The sequence below is a fragment of the Mustelus asterias genome, chromosome 6 (genome assembly GCF_964213995.1).
Source record: "Mustelus asterias chromosome 6, sMusAst1.hap1.1, whole genome shotgun sequence".
Classification (NCBI taxonomy): Eukaryota; Metazoa; Chordata; class Chondrichthyes; order Carcharhiniformes; family Triakidae; genus Mustelus; species Mustelus asterias.
In genome coordinates, this window is record NC_135806.1 from 61,023,624 (window position 1) to 61,047,188 (window position 23,565).

At 44.4% G+C, this 23,565-nt stretch overlaps 1 protein-coding gene across 1 annotated transcript in view; it reads right to left on the reverse strand.

The window, feature by feature from the left end:
- Positions 1-13,445, reverse strand: part of LOC144494663 (uncharacterized) — a 112,888-nt gene extending 99,443 nt beyond the window's left edge. Inside the window, exons 1-4 of the mRNA XM_078213866.1 lie at positions 13,344-13,445; positions 10,548-10,622; positions 7,531-7,615; positions 4,655-4,688 (exon numbers count right to left, since the gene is read on the reverse strand). Of these exons, the coding sequence (XP_078069992.1) occupies positions 4,655-4,688; positions 7,531-7,615; positions 10,548-10,609 (181 nt within the window). The 5' untranslated portion in view covers positions 10,610-10,622; positions 13,344-13,445. The remainder of the gene's footprint in view (positions 1-4,654; positions 4,689-7,530; positions 7,616-10,547; positions 10,623-13,343) is intronic.
- Positions 13,446-23,565: the final 10,120 nt, after the last annotated feature.

The window sequence follows — 23,565 nt, forward strand, 5'->3', positions numbered from 1 at the left end:
GCTCAAAATCCAGAGAAACTCGGAAAGCGCGATTTACGCCGGCGAGTTTCCGAGTTCAGATTTTCCAGCCCCGACCAGTGGAGTGGTGTGAAACACGCTGTGCGACCCCCGAGAGCTGATTTTAATACATCACAATGTTGTTTGCAGGTACTTTCTCTAGGACTTCCCCCCCCCACTCACCGGATATTCAGCGGGCACCAGCATGATGTTACATCAATGCCATTTACAACAACTCTACACAATTGTGAACCTGGCATCTTCAGCCAAGTGGGAGTTCAGAAGTGAGCGCTCACGTAGCAATCAATCTCTGGGGTGTTCACTACACGCCTGTCTTGCCCCAGATGTAAGGTCTGATTGACTGTATCCACGTGGTCCTGTGCATTCCATGGTGCCACGAGACATCATTCATGAAATGCAAGGGATACACTTCCCTCAATGCGCAGCTCGTTTGTGCCACATGATGTGCTTCATGCACAAGTCTGCCCATTTCCTGGGGAGCATCCATGACAGCTACACTGGGGGGCACTCTCAGATCCAAGCTGTCTTTGAGGGAGAGCACCGGCAGTGGGGGAGGCTCCTCGGGGACAAGGGGCACCCATTCAGGAGCTGGCTGATGATCCCAGTGCAGAGGGCACAATGAGGCTCACGCGTCACATGCACGCTGATCGAATAAGCGATTGTCCTGCTGAAGATGCCCTACAATAGAGCCCCCACAGCGTCTCCCACATCAGAGTAGTCTGCTGTGGTCTCTACAACCTGGCGCTGCAGAGGGGAGACTACCTTTACCTGGAGGATGAGGAGGATGTTGAGGAGGACAGTGAGGGTGACCGTGCAGTATAGCAGGCAGAAAAACCCTGGGCAGTGGTCAGAGCCCGACTCGTCTGACATGCTAGGGATGCCCTCATCGCTTCGGGGACGAGCAGGACTAAGCAGCGAAAAGCTCTCCAACCATGGGGACTGACATCTAACCAGTTATGTCTTGCCAGCAGTATGCTCCCACACTGTTGCCAGGCATCATGGGCAGGGCACTGAAGCTATTGGCCAGACACTGCAGGAGAATGATGATGACTTGCATGGAGGACAGAGTGATGCTCCTCTTATCCTCAGTGATATGTCTGATGCCTGCCTGACAGAGAGCTTAACGTGTCCTGCCATCGAATGGTCTTATCATTGGACTCAGAACTGCGAGATACACAGCGTCAGCTACTAGAAGCCCCACTCATATCAGAGGTCATGGTGTTCACATCTACCTTATAGCGGAGGTGGGCAGGCTGGCAGCACCTCGACAGCTCTTGGCCTCATGATCACAAGAGAACAATGTTAGACATGAAAGCAATGTGCTTTGATGGAGGGGGGTGAGGAGGTTCAGCCTTCCGTGGATGGGGGTTGAGGGTGTGGGGGGGGGGGGGCATGCCAACAGCAGCACCTCCTCGCTGTGTTGGTGTGAGGGGAACAAAGCACTGCCATTCTCACGGGGATGAAGCGCCGGGTCAGCACGATTATTCCCCAAGCTTGATGGCACGAACAGGCAGGGTGGAGGTTTTGTGGGTGAACAAAGTGACCTTTAATGCAAAACATTCAATGGTGACCGATCTACACTAGTGCCTATATTCATTCATGTTCACCAAGTGTCTATAGTACCTTAATCTTCCAAACCCTCATCCTACTTCTAGGATCCATAGCTGAGGTTAAGATGGTGTGCTGACTTCCACGCTCGGTTACCTGACATGATCATGGGCAGCTGAGACCTGGTGAGTGCAGGCTTGCTTTAGGGCAGCACGGATGTTTGACCTTCAGTGTCAGGGGTTAGAGGTGTGTCACTCACAGGGAGGGAGGTGTCAGATGGGCTGAAGACGCCCAAGGTCCCCTGACTGGAGGACTCTGGGCTGTACTCCTGCCGATTCTCTTCCCTTCAGGCTCTCGGGAGCCCTTGTGCTACTTCATGGGTTGGAGGGGTAGCAGAATGAGATCCAGAAACCCCACCATACTCTGGTGCTGACACTCGTGAATTCCCACCAGTGCCTGCACCATGCAGTTGAAGCCCTGCACCATAGAGCTCATGCTCTCAGACATGGAGGTCATGAGCTGAGCCATGGTATGGACATCTCTTGCCATGGCGTGCATCCCATAGCAGGAGATTGTCTCCACTGTAGACACCACCCTCTCAATGTTGCCCTCGATGTGCTGAAGTGACGGCACCATCTCCTCGGATAGAAGGTGATGGGACTCCTCCAGTTGGCCTTGCAATCTCAGGAGAGATACTGTCATCCCTTCCTGATACTCACAACTCTGCCTCTGCAGCTCCAGCAGCTGTGGGACAACCAGGGCCAGGGCACATCATCGGCAAGGGTCTCAGCAGAGTCCTGGGCTCCAGCACTCCACCAAGTGCCAGTTCCCTGGGACATCCCTGCCTCCATCTGCTGTGGATCTTCAGCTGTGGGGTGCTCACCAGGAAGAGACTCAGAAGCCTGCCTACTTAGTGATCCCACCGACGTGTGAGTATCTGCCCTGGTACTGGGTGCAGGTGACAGCTGTGACACCTCTTTAATGGTGGGGTTGGAGAAGATTCCCTCGGAGCAGCTGGAGTCCAGTGGGTCTGGGGGCATGAGGATGGTCTGGCCTGTTCCGTTGAGAAGGGACATGGCATTAGTGCATTACAAGGGATACAGAGGGAACATTGATTACTTACTTGAGGCTTTAGGAATGACAATGTATGTGTTGAAGATTCCCATGTTTCTCTGCTGCCCCCACTTCACCAACAGCGCTGGCACGCTCTTCCTCCTTCATGCCCAGCTCAAGACTTGCTTCTCTAAATTTATGAGGGCTCTGCGCTCAGGCATGATTCCAGCTGGCTGCACCCACTCACACTTGTTGTGGTTGAGTTTGTCTTGCAGTGATGGAGAGTGCAGGTGGGAGGGTTGACATTTAAGATGGTGATGGGATCTGTCAGGCGTGGGGCTTGGGTGGGAGCTGGAGTGTGAGTATAGCAGCTACTAGGGGAACATGGTGATTGTGGGAGGGAGGGGGGTACTGGTGACTAGTGTTGGCAAAGGTCAAGGTAGCTGAGTGAGAGAAAGGGTTGGAGATGTGAGGAGTGTCGAGGGGGGTCCATAGAGAGACTGGGGGTGGTTCACTTGCTTCGGTTCAGCGAAGATGATCATTCATCTTCTTCCAACACTACTGCCCTGTCCTCTTCTGGAGTGCGCTTGCACTCATCAGGGTTGCCACTATATCCCAGGCAGGAGTGGTAACCCTCCTGGAAGGCCGTCTCCTGGGGCAGTGGTAGAATGTGTTCTGCCTCTGCTCCACTCCATCCAACATCCTGTAAGGGCCCCCTCTGAAAAGCATGGTGTGGGTTTCTTGGCTGCCATCCCTGGTTGTTGTGAAACAAGTTCTGGAAAAACATTTATATGGAGCCCCCCGAGCTTGCAGCAGTTAAGTTGTTGCAGGGCGGGAGAATCAGATGGAAGACGCTGGCAGTGTGGCACAATACTCATGGGCATAAAAATTACCATAAATGAGGCATAAGATATGGTCCAAAAGCATGCCGGCACCATTGGCAGGAGCACTCCAATTTTTGCACCGGAACCAACACAGTGTCATTTTTTGGTAAGATTTCACCCACTATCTAGGCTGATGCTTCAGAGCATTTCTGATGGTGCTGTTTCAGATGAGCATGAATAAGCTACATTAACAAAGCAAGATTTCAAAAGTTTCTGATGCTTATGTTCCACCCAATTTTCTCTCCTTTGCCTTCCTTCTTAGAAAATGCTCACATTTCTCAGGCTGCAATTCCACAGGCACTCACTTCCCTCCAATAATTCATCCACATGGTCACTTTTTGTGATGTTGGATGTCAACAGGCCTTTGGGATCATAGATGACACCCTAGTCAAGCCAATCCAGTGCTTGCCCATAATAAGACAAGTACAGTTCCTAACAATGGTCACTGGATTGTTGTCAATTGAGGGGACTACACGCCCCCCTACACCACTCCAGATCCTCACCCCCAGTTCATTTTTCATTTCCATAGTACAGGAATATTCTACCATTTATAAACAATCAACAATACACAGTAATGAGTGAATTGGGAACCATGGTTCTCTGGTTGGCTCAGTATCACACTATGTAGTGTGTTTACCCACATAGATATTTTTAATTTTTAACTATATCAGAGCTTGATAGTTGAAAGTTTTGCATCTTCTTCCCAGTCTTTGCTTGCTTTTACTTGAAAAATAAAATGATTCATCTAATATTAACATGCAGAGAAACCCTTTATTAAACGAGTGGCAATAATGAATAGTTTCCAGATTTCAGTAAAGTATTCATAATTCTTTATCTTTTTCTTTCCTTGGGCTTTACCCCCTGCCTGCGAAAGCAGGCAGACTAGCAGCTGCCAGGCCTCTTACCAATGTTGCTCTGTTGCCAATGGGGGTACTTGATCCCCATTGAATGTCTCCCCCAAGATGATCAATCTGCGATTAGGAGCATTTCAAGTGGGGGATTACAGAACCAACCCTGCAACTTAAAGTATGAATTTTATAGCCACTGGGAATCAGCAGAAGTAATGCATAATAAAGGGATAGGTTTAAATAAACCATTCATTTATTTGGTATTTCTTAAATTGAGAGACAAAACTCACTATAGCTACATACCTGTAAGCATGTAGAAATCACCAAAATATTTGGGCTGCTCACCCTAACAAACACAAAATTATTCCAGAATTAGATTCAAATATTTCATAGTGACATATTATATGAACGTAAATTACTAATTACAATTGAAGCTGTGATATTTCTATTCCATTCAGAGACACTAACTGACCTGTTAACGGTTTTCAGTATTTTTAAAATTTCAACACCTATGGTTTTTGCTTTCCTTTTAAGAAAAATAAAATGCTAAACTGCAAGTTCTAAAGCAATCATCTTGTATACTTTTATGGACTCGATAAACCAAAGTAAACTATTTCTACTTACTGAGCTAGTTCTTACTCTATTTCCCCGATGGCTGATCTCAAAACAGGAAAACTTCAGCATTCCTCAGGCTTGAGAAAGGAAAAAACAGATCACAGGATTCATGCTTCAATTTGCTATCCAATGCCCTCTGCTAAAATGGAGGAATAGAAAAGATTAGAAAAGAGATGTAGTGGTATCTGGTAAAGAGTGCTGCAAAGTGGGTCAGTGTAGATAGGAAGGGGTACAAATAGAGTCAATATGGTTAGAGTTCAAAGTTTAAAAAGGGATTTATTGCATTAATGATGATGTATTATAAACCTCCAAATTAGGGAAAGGAAATGGAAAAGAAAATTTGCTTTCACAATAGAGAAGTGAGAATAACAAAATGCTGCTCTGATACATTTCAGTTATCCACCCATTAATTGAGAAAAAAGAATGTTAGATCTAAAATGCATACAGGGCTCATTCATCACACTGTATGCTAGTACAATGGCAGAAGTTTTGCTAAATCTGGTTACGAATAATGAAATAGTGGAGATCAGGGAGATAAGTTAACTAAAGCTAGGAGTGTTGAGAGTTGGGATCAAGATATGATAAGGTTTAAAATCCAACAAGAGGAAAAGTCATTACTAAACTAGAACACCAAATTGTGTCAGAGCAAATAAATGGAATGGAAGTGGGCCTGGTGCTGTGAAAGAGAAGAAGATTTGAGGGTTTAGATTAATAGATATAGGTACATAGGACATTAAAGACATTGAGGTAGAGTATCCACTTTGAATACAATAGCAAATTGCACCTGTCCAGCATTCAGTACTTGATTAAATATTAGGAAGATCCAAGTCATTGGGCCAGATTCTCTGACCTCACCCGCAGTGAGAATTCTCCAGTCCTGCTGCAGTGACAGAGATTTGGCTGAGCCCCAAATTCTTCAATCTCACCGGCAGCAGCAGAGAATTCTGGTCATTGTCTTCCTTCCCCATAATAAACTCCATTCACTAGTTAAGAAGACCATCCTTTTTCCTGGCAACTGTCTGAGACTCAGACAGACTTTTCGCAACCTTGATATCATATTTGACACATATTGTGTCATCACTGAGTCCATCTACTTCCATTTCCATAGTACCACCTGCCTCAGCTCATCGGCTAATGAAACCTACATCTGTACCCTTCTTACCTCTAGATTTGACTTTCAAAAACTCTTGATCATCCTCCCATATTCCACTCTCCATAAATACGATGTCATTGAAATTTTTTCTGCTTGTACTCGGACTTGTATCACGTTCCATTCACCCATTGCCCCTGAGCTTGCTTGCTCCCCATCTCTGTAACTCCTCCAGCCTGACAACCCTCTGACATATCTGCACTCACTTAATTCTGGCCTCTTAAACAACTCGGTTTAATTTGTCCCACCATTAATGCTGTGCTTTCAGCTACCAAGGACCTAAACTTTGGAATTCCCTTACTAAACATTTCCACCTCTTTCCTCATTTACAACCCACCTTTGAGACCACGTTTTTGGTCACCTGGCCTACTGTAGCTCAGTGTTAAATTTTGCTTTGTAACACTCCTGTGAGATGCTTTGAGATGTTTTATGATATTAAAGATGCTATATAGATACAAGTTGTAGTTGTTAGAGTACAGCATGAAGTATTGGATACTACTCTGTAAGAAGCATGCTAAGGTTTTAAGAGATGTTGGAAGACTAGGATGTTGCTTGGTGGGAGGAAACGCAAATATGAAGAAGAAAAGTTTAAATATCTGGGGCTTAGTTTTTAAACAACATGGATTATAAAGCGATTGGATAGAAAAATTAGAAATTGGAAAAAATGGTAAAAAGAAGTTGACTATTTGCAGTAGCGGAAGGATCAATGCAAGCAATTTTAGAGGCAAGATTAGACGAAAGAAATTTAGACCAGAGCACAGGAAAACATTCCTTCCAGAAAGTTGAGAGACATAGAATCACTTCCAGGGTTATTGCTTTAGGCGTAAACAATGTTAATGTTCTATTAGATAGGAAGATGAAAGAAAAACAGTTAAAGAGATATGAGAACAGGGTGGGTAAATGTGATTAGAATGAATTGCTTACATGGAAGGTTGGGCTCAAAGGTCTAATTTTTGTGTTGCAATTTCTATCTATTTCTATGTAAACTTCCTCTCAAAGCTGAACTTTTAGCTACCCACCCCCCTTTTTAATAACCTTAGTTTGCTTTCCTCTTATTGGATCTTCTTTCAAACCAATCTCCTGGAGATAGTTTTTGATTATTTCGTTGCTAATAAGGATCTATGAGGAATAATGCTACCAGTTTGATAAACTGAAAATTAGCTAGAAGTTGTGAAAATCCTTCCATTAGCAGGCTGTAAAGTTCCATTGCTAATCAGAAGAAGCTTGCATGTAACAACCTGCTAGCAATGGAAAAACAACTGCCAGAAAAGATGTGGGCGTCCAAACTTCAAAGATTATGCTAATGTAAACAATTGAATAGTAAAGGTCACTATCACGTGGATTATCAGATCAAAGCTACCATAAATCTACAATATCCTGAAATATACTGAATAAAAATGAAAGTAACACCTACACGATTACTCACTTTCATACTAACGGTAGAACAGCCTCCAAATATGAATGCTATGTTTCCAGCGACTGCCAATCCATGGCCATGCCTACAAGTGATCAATTGTAATTTTAAAAGGCACTTTGACAAGAAAACTCAAATTACAATGCAAATAGAGGACAGAACTTAGTGACACTGTGGACTTGTTCAACTATTTTGTGAGTTTGCACTGCCTACAGGAACATCACTCACTAGAAATTGGGAAATGGGTGTAAAGTCATGAACAGTGACTGGTAATTTCCCAATATACATGCTAGAACGGATAATAGGAAAGGGTTAAATCTTTATATTAACTTTTAGCTCTTCATTATTAAGTTTCAATTAGAAGGCTGGCAATTTTAGTTTTTAGTTTCATTTCCAGTGAAATGAAAAGCAAGGACAGAAATATATGACTGAGAAGAGCTCAACAGAGGCAAAACAGACTTTATTAGTCAATTGGATTGAGTCATGTAGTCATGAGAGAATTGATTGGGTAATGGTGCCATCCTTTTGAGAAATCATAGCTTGTTTATCCAACTCCTCAGAGAACACCGTTGTGACATAGAGTCAAGAGATAACTCAAGTGTTGTGTCTCTGTAGCTGTCTTCAGTTAAATTATTTGACTGACAACTCAGTCAAAATTAACACTTGATAACGTGAATGGGACAACTTCTAGATAAAACTGAAGTTCATTAAGTGAAAAATAGAACGTGGCCATCATACAAATCCACACTGGAGAAAAAATATATAAAGAGGGGTATTGAAGCAGATTGTTTAGGATCTGACAGGACCTGGTATGCAGTTAACCCTTCAAGTTTGAAATCTGTAAAGCAGTGCGTTCTCCATTAAACTGTATTATCATTTGTATAATCTTTTTTAGCATTGGCCATGGTAAAAAAAAATTAGGTGCATTGGCCATGCTAAAATAATCTCAAATATATGTATGATCATTATTAAGAGTAATTATAAGTGCATGCTTAATTTCACTTTTACCTTGAGGAATTTCTTAACTACTTGCAAGTCAGAACTTCCATTGCCTAACAATAAAGTTCAACATCATTAACATAAAATTAGAAAATTATCAAAACTTTATTTGACCTTGTGGGACTGTCATCATATCCAGATTAGATTGATAGAGATAAATCCTATTTTCTTCACAAGCTCTAGGGCCTAGAGTGAAACAACTTTGAATAGTTGCAATCTTGTCCACAGAGGGTAAAGATTATGTTACAAATATTAGATGATGGTGACGGTTATTGTGTGAAAGAGAAAGTTGACAAACACGCACAACTTGCAGAAAATAATGATCTTCCTCTGAAGTTGAAGCTGAGTCGAGATAGAGTTAGGATACACGTGGATGCAGAGAACTTTACTCTGCAACTCATTGTTGTCCACCACCCTGCCACACCACACCCACTCCCCACTCTTAAATTGACAGCATTACTGGGTGACTTTCCCCTGGACTGACAGCTCTCAATCTGCATAAAACTAGGAACAAAGAAATTTAAATTACAAGTGAGGCTGAGGAAGAATCATAGAATCCCTACAAGTGCAGAAAGAGGCCATTCGGCCCATCTAATCAGCACCAACTCCGACAGAGCATCCTATCCAAGCTCTATTCCCGTAACCCCTCATATTTAGCTAACTAAGTCCCCTAACCGATACATCTTGAGACACTAAGGGACAATTTAACATGGCCAATCAACCTAACCTGCACATCTTTGGACTTTGAAGAGTTATAATTGCTTCAGTACTGTTGTAAAACTCACAATAACAATACTGTTATAATCAGCACAGGTTCACCATAAAGAATACAACAACAATGGAAATTGGAGTTTTTGTTTGAATTTAAACTTACAGATATTTACAATCTAATAAACTAAAATAAACTACTTAATGGTAAAATTAATTTATAGATGTGCATTTGTCTCTGATTTTAAACATCGGTAGTTTCTATTGCACAAAATCCCTCTTGGTGGCAGAGATCCTATTGAAAGGTCAGTCTTTAATGTTAAACAAGGTTATGATGGGTGGAGGTCATTCATTAACTCTACTCTAGCAGGAGCTGTGAAATTTAGTCCTTGCGCGCCAACCAAGTCTACTTCCCTTTGTCCTAAATTATCGTAAGTTTTGCAGTTTCGCTATAAATATAAAACCGTGGCATTATATAAAAAATAAGGGCAAATGTCTGACTATAAAATGGGAACTGAATTAATGCTACATGTCAGGCTATAATTACTCCACACCCCTCTAACCTTTCATCTGAAAATCACTGGATCCTGGATTTTTTCAAAGTCAAGGAGACTCAGCGGCTTGATTTATGTACAGCTTGGATAGGAATTTGGCTGACTGAGAACACCGCTCTCATCTAGAACTCTTTTTTATCTTTCTCTATTCAATGGACCTAATTGCATTGTGGTCACCAGGGATGGTGGTGCGGACAGGAAGGGGCAGGGGGTACTGGGGGACAGAGGGGACAAAGCGCTCACAGTGCCCAGACTTTTTGTGGTGAGGAAAAAACAATATTAAAGGGAGGCTGTTGATGGAGGCGACGGTTCCCTCCCCGCCCCCCCAATTAAAGAAAAAAATGTTTTCACACAGTAAATGATTGAATACACTGCCTTAGCGTGTAGTGGAAGCAGATTCAATCCAGGCATTCGAAAGAGGATTAGACTGTTATCTGAGGAGGAAGAATATGCAGAGTTAGGGGAGAATGCCCCCCTTCTGCACCGTAATAATTCTATGCACCTCCTGCTTAAGCATCCTGTGATTTCAAGTACGGGAACTAATTTTGGAGTAATAATATACTGCAGTCGGTTAATATTATACCGTGTAGGTATTGAAAACATACGTAAATGCACATCAAACCTATTCCATTTAAAAGATTATTTATTTTCCCAAGCTGCAAAACGAATCGAAATCTGATAACGATTATATTTATTTGGATGTTCTTAGGCAAGCTTTTTCCTCCAAACTGCTGATTTGTATTCTGTGCAATTTACCTGGGACACGGAGGTTCTCCTCTGACTTCTTTCTTAATCCAGTGTCCACTTGCCAGGGCCATTCCGTCTTACCTGCTGCAAACAGTTCACGTCAAATCCATTCTGCAGTGTAAACAATGAAGTGTATGTTCATAAGTATAAGTGGTAGATACCTCAGATCAACAAGGGAAAGGAATTCACGCTGCAGGCGCAGCAGTTTATTCCAGTTACGCCACCGTTAACCCTAACACATGACAACCTATAATTCTGTGTTTACTCCCTTTAATGGACAGTTAAGATTGCTGCTGCATCCACGCCAGATATAAGCGTTCTTTCTTCTGACGTTAACTCAATGTAACTGCAGACTTTCACACTGTCCAGGTGCAGTTGCTATGTTACCTGCTCACTTGTTAACGACTGCCAATGGAACAGTGTTTCCGGGGTAATTTGAAATCCATAGAAACGCAACAGCAGTCCTGGACCAGCCAGCACTGACACAGTAAAAAGTAACAGCCACGAAACTCTCTATTTACAACACTGTTAAAGGCTGCATAATTTGTATTCGGTTGATTATCAATTATAAGTCTAAATGCATATCGTGAATGGCTGACGGCTTAGGTGGAACGGAAAGTTATATCTTGTGCAATAGAGGTTTTAATAGTGGAACGAAAGCACGGGGATAACCTGAGATGACTTTTTCCATTTAAACTCTAAATTAAAATGTCTCATTGCTGTGTGTTTGGTGGATCTAAAGACAGATCAGAATTACATATAATATCCCACGCTTTGAAACTGGGATTTTAAGGGCTCACTAACATTTTAAAAATAGTTAGTAATGAGAGGTCTCATGGTGATGATATACATTGAAGTCAAATCCTGAGTATATCTATCCATCATATATAATCTTGGTCAGATATTTCAAAACATATTTTCACATTCTAAAATCTGTACTTGCTCCTCATATTGTAACAAGGTACAGCTGCTAAATATAATACGAATTTTAACTTTATGTATTATTTATTCATGAAATTCATTTACTCCAAGTAACATGAGCTGAGTTTGCCAATTAAAAACTGAAATGGCTTTGGCCTCCAGATCCTGCTCTAACTTTAGCTGGGAAACTTCTATCTCAGGTCCTGCTAAAGACCAGTAAACTGGTTGCTTCAGTATACTGTACATGTTCCTAAAAGGGGCATGTCATACAATGAACTTTCAGTCAGTACTTTTAAATATTGGACACAAACAAGTTGTTAAGATGGCTGTCATAAATCATGTGACTTTTGGCATTTAGGTTATAAAGAGTATCAAGTCTCTGGTGAATACGTAATTAAATATAGACATAGGTGAGGGTACCTCACAGCCATTTGTGGAATTCATACACTTTATTGTTTAAGGATGGGCCAACACCTAAAGACTATGGAGTTTCCAGGCTCTTTGTCTTCATGTTTCACACTGGACAAAAAGATGGAAATTCAATGGTGGCTATCAACTTCGCGTTGTAACTCAATGACCTTCCCCATCCAAACTAGGTTAGGTGGGCCTCAGAAATGTTAACTCAATGGTCATGTGATCGAACCTGCTTTCAGGAACAGGTTACTACTCCAGGATATCCATCAGAACCATCAGTCACCAGCCAGTCTAAGAACCAGATTCTGAAAGTAGCTACAAGTCATCAAACAGCCAAAGTACTTAACTTGATCCAGGTTCAACATTCACTTGAGAACAAACCTCCTAGATATTCAACTATAAAAAGCTTCACAACCTGCTATGAACGCTTTGCTTTGCAAGACCATTACTCGAATGTTAAATCATCAAATCCATTCAAGAAACCACAGATCTGCCTCATTAGAGACCGGAAATTGTAAATCAGAGACTGAATTAGCTGTGATCTGTAAAAGTATGCTATCTTTATCTATATCCAATCTATGTGTGTGTGTTTGTGCGTGAGACCAAGTGTGTGAAGTTGTGTTAACTCAGGGTAGGTGTGTGAGAATAATAGCCTTCTTTATTTTAGACTCTCAAAAGCTTGCTGCTGAATTATTAATTCAGATTAAGGAGAGACGCACTACTTTCCATACAAAACATACAGGGGGGGTGATTCTCCCAGCTCGCTGCACTGCTCTAGCTGTGAGACATAATCAGAGGGCATGTAGCGGGCTTGCCGCTGGGCGCCACAGCCTCTGCGCATCTCCGGCTGCTGGGACTGAAGTCTCTGGGCCCGCTAGCCTCTCCCCGTCCCCGCCAGGAGTGTTTCACCCCAGCGGGGTTCACAATGGCTCCCCACTAACAGGGAGTTGGTGGCCTGACCCCCAATGGAATGAAGGGGGGTCATGGAGGCCTCCCAGAGAGTTGAGGGCAGGGTGGGTGCTCCCTGGGCATTGCCAGTTTGGCAGTGCCCAGGAAGCACCCTGGCACTGCAGGGGATGGCGGGGGTGGCGGGGGGGGGGGGGGGGGGGGGGTGGCGGGTCAAGATTGTGGATTCGGCACTTAGATTTTTTTGGGAGAGTTCCATTCACAGACTATGGACAGCAAGATGACAAATATATTGTGTGTGTGACAAATGGTTAAACACAATGTTTGGGCTCTGCAAACTAGAGATTTGTATGCACTCTACAAAACAAAAATTCAAATTTTCCTAATATTTTATAATTAATTGTGCATTTTTGCATCTTTTTCAATTTCTGTGTGATGTCACCTAATTGAACTGAATCCTAGCAGTTGCAGAGTTAAAATGACTGAATACTATTGTGGAGGTCAGCATTATTGAATCAACAATTGTTATAATTTAACAGCTTGGCTCAGTGACATAACTCATACCTCCAAGTCAGAACATTATATGTTCAAGTCCCATTCTAGAACTTCAGGCTGACATTTGTGCAGTCATGTGGATGCCATGCATTGTCAACTGCACTGTGTTTTGCATGATGTCAAACTGAGGTCCCATGGGCATAATCAGGTGGGTGTAAGGGATCTGTTTGAAGAAGAGTGTTGTGTTATTCTCTCTCAACGCAAACGTACCAAACACAATGACAATGATTGGTAAATTAAATGAAGGGTTCTTTATTGAAGAATAACAGGATTCCGGGAGAGCGCTTCATACATGTGTTGCTGGCTAATCGACATTGCTCCATTTAATATATCACATTAACTTGTATCACTTCCTGTGATAATGTAAACCAAACAATTTACATGTTAAACTACATGCAATACAAAGCAATATCAGAACACCCCCTTTCCTTAAATAGAAAAAAAAGGTCAAGTTAATGTCTCTGAAACATACGCCAGAACTCTACCACATCGCCCGCCATGGAATCGGAGCTGGCGAGGAGCGGACAACGGAAATGTCTGTTGACCTCGGGCGAGAATTTCTGGTCTTGGTCAAACAAGGCCGTAAAATCCCGCCTGCCCATACAGATGGTCTGCTGACTCAGTGTGATCTGCTAACAGTGAAACTTTGCTGAGATCTGGAATTGTCAACTTTTTTCTCTTGGCTCATAGGTATACTGATAATTATCTTGCACCTGAGTGTTGTATGTGTCATCTCCCTTAACTCCACACTCAGACCTGGATTGTGTACATGTTCTTGATGCCACAGGAGTGTTAGGAATGGTGTTGTTGTATAACTCTCTGAACTCATATTTATTCCTTCTCAATGTCGCTCTTTCAGAGAGTTGGTGCAGACTTGATGGGCCAAATGGCCTCCTTCTGCACTGTAGGGTTTTATTGCTCTATGGTTAAATCATCACCTCTGACAGTAAGCAAGTCAGTGGTTATTCTTGAGCTTGGCTTTGCCTGAACATGGATGGAGTGGCCTTTGTGTTGACTTGGCTGATGCATCACACATCTTTACAGCTCATTCTATATCATTATCGAACCCTGGCCAATAGCCTGTCTCATATTCAAGTCATCTTGTTCCTTCAATGCTAATGTGACCCTGTTGTAACAGGACACATATATCTTGACAAAGCGTTTCAGGCATCAGTCCTTGTCCACTCTTGAAAATTACTCCGTTTGAAATGCCAATTTCATCATGAAATGGCCATAAAGTTCTGAAGTCTGTGGTAAACTCTTGTACTGGAACTGGCCATTTACTGAGGATGATCTCTCATAATACCCTGAGGACAGGATCCCTGGAAGCCTCTGCTCAGCTTTTCATGTTTGTCTTATCCAATTGCATTGGATCAATACTGTACATATTTCCTATTTTCACATCTACTTCATCCACTTGTTTCTAGTGGTTTGTGATCAGTCTCAACGACAAAGTGTTTGCCAAATACATATGAATGGAATCTGGTGAAATCAAGCACAAATACAAATGTTTCTTGTTCAATGTTTGAATAGTTTGCCTGAGCAGATGTCAAGCTTTTGAAACCAAATACAACTAGTCTGCATTCCTGCAACAGACCTGAGAGCTGTTTAAGGAGCTTCTATTATGAGCACACATGGGGGCTACCTAGGAAAAACATAACGAGCATCTCCACATTCTAATGGAGGTGGCTAGAAAAGAAGGACTCAGCTTCCATAGTAAAAGATGTGTAATTAATGTGAGTCATGTTCATTTCTTCATTTCAATTTACTCTGACAGAGGAATACAACCATAGAGTCATAGAGCTTTACAGCATGGAAACAGGTCCTTCAGCCCAACTTGTCCATGCCGCCCAGTTTTTCCCATTAAACTAGTCTCAATTGCCCGCGTTTGGCCCGTACCCTCGATATCAATCTTACCCATGTAACTGTCTAATACTACAATATAACCCCCATGTCTGCTCTGTCATCTTCAATACAAACAAAGTCAGGATCACTCTTGCTAATGCGATTCATTTGTTGTTGAAACAGGTCCTGACTCATTGACAGACCAAATGGTAACTGTAGAAAGCAATATCTCTCAAACAGTGCTTTAAACATCGTTAGTTCCTGTGAATCTTCAGACAGTTGCACTAGCCAATACCCATGCTTTGCTTCTAACTCTAAGAAAAACTTGGCTCTAGCTAACCCCTCCAGAGTAGGCATCTTGAAGGGACACCTCTTGAGTGCTCCCATTAATATCTGGGATTTAAGCATACTCTAATGCAGGCTTGTCCAGTGAGTGGTTAAGACCCTCTTCGTGGCCAGTGGAGCCACCGTTCAAAAACTGGGAAGACAAGTTGGTAAGTTTAAAATGCAGGTTAGTGAAATTCAAGATTTTGCAAGGTGCTGATCGTCCAATCACAGGTCATTCCTTTCCTGCGTTTGCAGCCAATAGGCTCCTATCAGCAGCAAATGAGGGAGAGAGAGTCTTTGATTGGAGTAGCAGTGAATGTCAATGATGCTGAATGTGCAGAGGGCTGCCAGCCCAAGAGAAGCACAGGTGTGGTGAGGATGGAGTGAAGGTAAAGCAGGGCTGGAGCTCAGCGAGGGCAAAGTTTTAGAAATCCTGGGGAGGAGACAGTGCCGTGGTGCATATGTGGGACTGAGAGAGGGAGTGTCTGTGGGACTGAGAGAGGGAGAATGAGTGTGTGTGGGAGGGAGAGAGTGGAGTGTGTGTGTGGGACTGAGTGAGTAGTGTGTGTTTGTGGGACTGAGAGAGTTGAATGTGTAGAGGAGTGAGAGATTGAATGTGTGTGTGAGAATGAGTACGTGTGTGCGTGCATGCATGCGTGGGGGAACTGTGGGAGTGAGAGAGTGAGTGTGTGTGGTAGAGTGAAAATGACTGTGGGAGTGGGAGAGTGAGTATGTCTAGTGTGCGTGAATGTAAGTGAGTACATGCACGTGTTTGGAAGTGAGAGAGTCTGTGTGTTTGTAGGAGTGCAAATGTGAGCGAGTGTGTGTGTATGTGTGAGTGAGTGTGTATATGGGAGTGAGTGTACATGCATGTGTGTGGAGACTGTGGGAGTGAGAGAGTGAGTGTGTGTGACTGATTGAGTGAGTGTAGAGAGATACCTGCAGGAAGGGAAGGGGCTGAAGAGTAGGGGCTCCATTGAGGGGAAGGTTGTACACAAACACATGACTGGAGGTCAGGAGGCAAGGGGAGGTGGCGGTGGGAATGAAACAGCCACCTCACTAGAATGTTAATTCTAAGATGAGGATGTAGCTACAGCTGAGGCAAGTTAGCTGATCAGTTGGCATGCTGGGAGTCAGTCAACTGAAGCAGTGATGCCCATTCAAGCAACACTGATCCCTCAAAGTGACAATGATTGTTCCTCTAGTTTTAACTCCTCATGTGCAGCTTTCAGATTCACCAGAGTATTCTGCAACTGCAGAATTATTGGGAGACTGGACAAGCTCGAGAGGACCCCCTTTGAAATGTGGCCCTGCAATACTCGCTGAGTATAATAAGCCTTAATTATTATAATATGCACACTAAATATTCACCCTTATGGTTAGGCCAAACTGTTCAGGCTTGGAGTGCAGGTCATGACGATCCCAGCATCTCAGCTGAAAGCAGAACATCCAGTCACCTGGCCAAAGCTATCAGCAGTCAGTCATGTGGGTTGAGGTGAGTGCGAAACATGGTGAACATTCATGCTCACCCCACAATGGACATCATATCAGAGGCCAGGACTCTCTGACATGCACCAAAAGGTCTTGAGACCACAGTTACAGACAATTCCTTGACCAAAGTGGACCTTTACAAACAAATGCTGACTCTTGGGTGGAGACCAATAGGAAAATGGAACCTGGTGTTGTCACTGCCGCCATTATTGCTTACAGGCAGGAGAAAAGAAGGAGAAGAATGCAAAAGAGATGCCTGGCTCACCAAAAGGAGGAGCCGAACCCTCAAGAGCAAGGGGCAGCAGGTCTTCTCCAGGCGCAGAGGATGATCTTCAGACAGTCTTCATCAGAAGGTACCTTCTGGATCTCAAATGTATGGATGTCGCAGGTGCTATCTGCAGAAGAGCAAGAACCAGTGTTGCAAATGCCTGTACATGTCAATGAATCAGGTCATTCACATTTGCCATATTCTGCAAGATTTGGCAGCAATGATACTGGGAGGACACCTACTGCTGTTGGCCATAAAAGTAACTGGTGCACTCAACTTCTCCAACAGTGACTCCTTCCAGGTCTACACTGGAAGCTTCTGTAGGATCTCCCAAACATTGACGCACAAATGCATGCAGGAGGTGACAGACCTCCATTTTTGCAAAAGCCCACAATTTTGTGAACTTTGAGAGAGATCAAGCAGGACAGGATACAAGACCATTGGGATTTGCTGAGACTTCTGGATTTCCACTGACATCAACTGCATTCACATAGCTATAAAACCTCCCTGGCAATAAGCAGTCCAATACGTAACCGCAAAGGCTTCCACTCAATGTGCAGCTGCTGTGCGACCATAACAAATATATCATGCAGGTTTGTACCTGATATCCTGGAAGCGTCCACAACTCTTATATCTTGAGTTGATCACAGATCCCAGACATATGGACTACACCAGATCCAGGGTTGGCTCCTTGGGGACCAGGGTTATCCGCAAAGGACGTGGTTGATGATGCTCGTACAGCAGCCTCAGACTCCTGCTGAGAGAAGATACAATGATGCTCATGGCACACTAGAAGGATACTGAAAATGCAGTTCTGATGCCTGGACAGATCTGACAGAGCACTCCAGTGCACTCCCCAAAGCATTATTGTGGCTTGCTGCGCATTATGCAATCTGGCACTGCAAAGGGGTGACAACTTGCCAGATGATATGGAGGAGCAGCACGTCTCTGCCTCTGAGGAGGACACAGTAAGGAGTCTAACAACACCAGGTTAAAGTCCAACAGGTTTATTTGGTAGCAAATGCCACTAGCTTTCGGAGTGCTGCTCCTTCGTCAGATGGAGTGGAAATCAGATTTTGCAGTATACCTTCGTGATGAAACCCTTTTCCCTAGTATAGTCAAAACTACAGAATGAGAGATATTTGCGGTTGGACATCTCAGCACCTGTACACAGTTGTGCCATTGCTTCATCACATTGAGGTGGCAAGGTGCTCCCAGATTTTGTTGAGATCAGCATATTGGCTCTGGGAATGTCAGACACCTGTCTGGCTGAGGGAAGTGCACATAATCTCTGGTAATAGGCTCATATTATTGAAATCCTGCCGAGAGATAGTGGGTAGATGAAGTTGGATGGGATATGAGCCTTCTGCATGGGTGATACATCTTTCCTTAAACACCATAACTTCCCCTCTCAACAATGTAGACAGGATAGGGAACACCTCAATCATGCAGAGCCAAGAATACACATAATGGGACCAGCAACACATGAGAACGGGGTTTTTGTGAGAACCATGTTTTAAGGGGCAGGCATTACTGATCTGGAGAGTGACATTGTTACGGAACACTCACTGTGGTCAGATGTTGTGGTTTCTTCAAAATTCCTGGATCAAAATCCTGGTACACCCTACTTAATTGTACTATGGTAGTACCTTTCCCACAGCTACTGCTATGGTTCAAGAAAATGTAATGCTTCCAACTCAATCTCACTGTGAATATTTAGTAAATGGCATCTTGGCCAGTGAGGTTCCATATCTTGAATATGATTTATAAAAAAAGCCCATGTTTCTTTAAAGACCGTAGTAAGAAGTTTAACAACACCAGGTTAAAGTCCAACAGGTTTATTTGGTAGCAAAAGCCACACAAGCTTTCGAGGCTCTGAGCCCCTTCTTCAGGTGAGTGGGAATTCTGTTCACAAACAGAACTTATAAGACACAGACTCAATTTACATGAATAATGGTTGGAATGCGAATACTTACAACTAATCCAGTCTTTAAGAAACAAAACAATGGGAGTGGAGAGAGCATCAAGACAGGCTAAAAAGATGTGTATTGTCTCCAGACAAGACAGCCAGTGAAACTCTGCAGGTCCACGCAACTGTGGGAGTTACAAATAGTGTGACATAAATTCTGATTCTAGGATCGCATGATAAAGACTCAGGAGGAAAAAAGCAGAAATATTTATGTGAAATAGTGTGACATAAACCCAATATCCCGGTTGAGGCCGTCCTTGTGTGTGCGGAACCTGGCTATCAGTTTCTGCTCCGCGACTCTGCGCTGTCGTGTGTCGCGAAGGCCGCCTTGGAGAACGCTTACCCGAATATCAGAGGCCGAATGCCCGTGACCGCTGAAGTGCTCCCCAACAGGAAGAGAACAGTCTTGCCTGGTGATTGTCGAGCGGTGTTCATTCATCCGTTGTCGCAGCGTCTGCATGGTCTCCCCAATGTACCATGCCTCGGGACATCCTTTCTTGCAGCGTATCAGGTAGACAACGTTGGCCGAGTTGCAAGAGTATGTACCGTGTACCTGGTGGATGGTGTTCTCACGTGAGATGATGGCATCTGTGTCGAGGAATGTGTCGGATGGCATCCGAAGAGGAAAGAGTCGAATTGGACTCCTCCGGAAGGCCGCTGCCCTCGACTTGACATGTATGCCCAAGCCGTCAGGAGGTGCGTCAACACCAAATTCATCAGCCGCACTCACAAGACAGCCCCGAACATCACCCAAGCACAACGTAACGCCATCCACGCTCTCAAGATCAACCGCAACATTGTCATCAAACCAGCAGACAAAGGAGGGGCCATCGTCATACTGAACAGAACGGATTACTGCAAAGAAGTGTACCGACAACTCAACAACGAGGAACACTACAGACAGTTACCTGCAGATCCGACCAAAGAACACACCCGTCAACTCAACACTCTGATCAAGACCTTTGATCCGGACCTTCAGAACACCCTCCGTGCTCTCATCCCACGTACTCCCCGCGTTGGAGATCTCTACTGCCTCCCGAAGATACACAAGGCAAACACACCCGGCCGTCCCATCGTATCGGGCAATGGGACCCTGTGCGAGAACCTCTCCGGCTATGTCGAGGGCATCCTGAAACCCATTGTACAAAGAACCCCCAGCTTTTGTCGCGACACGACGGACTTCCTACAGAAACTCGGCACACATGGAGCAGTTGAACCAGGAGCGCTCCTCGTCACAATGGATGTCTCAGCACTCTACACCAGCATCCCCCATGACGATGGCATTGCTGCAACGGCCTCAGTGCTCAGCGCCAACAACTGCCAGTTTCCAGATGCAATTTTACATCTCATCCGCTTCATCCTGGACCACAATATCTTCACCTTCAACAACCAGTTCTTCATCCAGACACACGGAACAGCCATGGGGACCAAATTTGCACCTCAATATGCCAACATCTTCATGCACAGGTTCGAACAAGACTTCTTCACCGCACGAGACCTTCAACCGGTGCTATACACTAGATACATCGATGACATTTTCTTCCTTTGGACTCATGGTGAACAATCACTGAAACAACTCTATGATGACATCAACAAGTTCCATCCCACCATCAGGCTCACCATAGACTACTCTCCGGAATCGGTTGCATTCTTGGACACGCGCATCTCCATTAAGGACGGTCACCTCAGCACCTCACTGTACCGCAAGCCCACGGATAACCTCACGATGCTCCACTTCTCCAGCTTCCACCCTAAACACGTTAAAGAAGCCATCCCCTACGGACAAGCCCTCCGTATACACAGGATCTGCTCGGATGAGGAGGATCGCAACAGACACCTCCAGACGCTGAAAGATGCCCTCATAAGAACAGGATATGGCGCTAGACTCATTGATCAACAGTTCCAACGCGCCACAGCGAAAAACCGCACCGACCTCCTCAGAAGACAAACACGGGACACAGTGGACAGAGTACCCTTCGTTGTCCAGTACTTCCCCGGAGCGGAGAAGCTACGGCATCTCCTCCGGAGCCTTCAACATGTAATTGATGAAGACGAACATCTCGCCAAGGCCATCCCCACACCCCCACTTCTTGCCTTCAAACAACCGCACAACCTCAAACAGACCATTGTCCGCAGCAAACTACCCAGCCTTCAGGAGAACAGTGACCAAGACACCACACAACCCTGCCACAGCAACCTCTGCAAGACGTGCCGGATCATCGACACAGATGCCATCATCTCACGTGAGAACACCATCCACCAGGTACACGGTACATACTCTTGCAACTCGGCCAACGTTGTCTACCTGATACGCTGCAAGAAAGGATGTCCCGAGGCATGGTACATTGGGGAGACCATGCAGACGCTGCGACAACGGATGAATGAACACCGCTCGACAATCACCAGGCAAGACTGTTCTCTTCCTGTTGGGGAGCACTTCAGCGGTCACGGGCATTCGGCCTCTGATATTCGGGTAAGCGTTCTCCAAGGCGGCCTTCGCGACACACGACAGCGCAGAGTCGCGGAGCAGAAACTGATAGCCAGGTTCCGCACACACAAGGACGGCCTCAACCGGGATATTGGGTTTATGTCACACTATTTCACATAAATATTTCTGCTTTTTTCCTCCTGAGTCTTTATCATGCGATCCTAGAATCAGAATTTATGTCACACTATTTGTAACTCCCACAGTTGCGTGGACCTGCAGAGTTTCACTGGCTGTCTTGTCTGGAGACAATACACATCTTTTTAGCCTGTCTTGATGCTCTCTCCACTCCCATTGTTTTGTTTCTTAAAGACTGGATTAGTTGTAAGTATTCGCATTCCAACCATTATTCATGTAAATTGAGTCTGTGTCTTATAAGTTCTGTTTGTGAACAGAATTCCCACTCACCTGAAGAAGGGGCTCAGAGCCTCGAAAGCTTGTGTGGCTTTTGCTACCAAATAAACCTGTTGGACTTTAACCTGGTGTTGTTAAACTTCTTACTGTGTTTACCCCAGTCCAACGCCGGCATCTCCACATCTTTAAAGACCATCAGCGTGTGAGTATGTGTTGACATCTGGCACATTGTTGCGGTTATATCTGTGCAATGTAACAGTTATCAGTTAATGGCGGCACACATTGACCCTGTAAATTTAGTGGTAATCTGCTCAAGGGCAGGTCCTCTTTTCCTTTCTCCACACCTCACAGCCGTGTGTTTCCCCATGCCTGTAAGGGCCTCCATTTTCAACTTCAACGAGGAGAGAAAATATTACATGTTGCCATGTGTGCTGAAAAGAAATATAAATCCTCTTCCCCTAAGGTCCTCTCCCAATCTGTATATGACTAATACTATAAAAAGCTCTGACGAAGGGTCATCCTCACTCGAAACATTGTCTATCACAGATATCCCTATAGTGCAGAAGGATGCCATTCGGCCCATCAGGTCTGCACCAATTTTTTGAAAGAGCATCTTACCCAGGCCCACCCCATAACCCCACACACCTTTGAACATTAAAGGACAATTCAGAAAGGCTAGTCATGGCACGAATCAATTCCAGCTTCCTGGACTGCCTGCATCCACTACAGTTCGTCCAGCATCGCAACAGGTCTACAGCAGACTCCATCTCCGTGGCCCTGCCCTCAACCCTGGAACACCTAGATAACAAAGACACCTATATCAGACTCCTATTTGACTACAGCTCAGCCTTCAACACCATTATTCCTACGAAACTCATCTCCAAACTCTGTGGCCTGGGCCTCGGTTCCTCCCCCTGTGACTGAATCCTGAACTTCCTAACAGACCACAAGACCACAATCAGTAAGGATAGGCAACAACACCTCCTCCACGATTATCCTCAACACCGGTGCCCCACAAGGCTGTGTTCTCAGCCCCCTACTATACTCCATATACACCTATGACTGTGTAGCCAAATTCCCCGACTCAATTTTCAAGTTTGCTGATGACGCCACCGTAGTGGGTCGGATCTCAAACAATGATGAGACAGAGTAGAGGAATGAGATAGAGAATCTGGTGAACTGGTGCGGCAACAATAATCTCTCCCTCAATGTCAACAAAACGAAGAAGATTGTCATCGACTTCAGGAAGCGTAGAAGAGAACATGCCCCTGTCTACATCAACGGGGACAAAGTAGAAATGATCGAGAGCTTCAAGTTTTTAGGTGTCCAGATCACCAACACCTGTCCTAGTCCCCCCATGCCGACATTATAGTTAAGAAAGCCCACCAACGCCTCTACTTTCTCTGAAGACTAAGGAAATTTGGCATGTCAGCTACGACTCTCTCCAACTTTTACAGATGCACCTTAGAAAGCATTCTTTCTGGTTGTATCG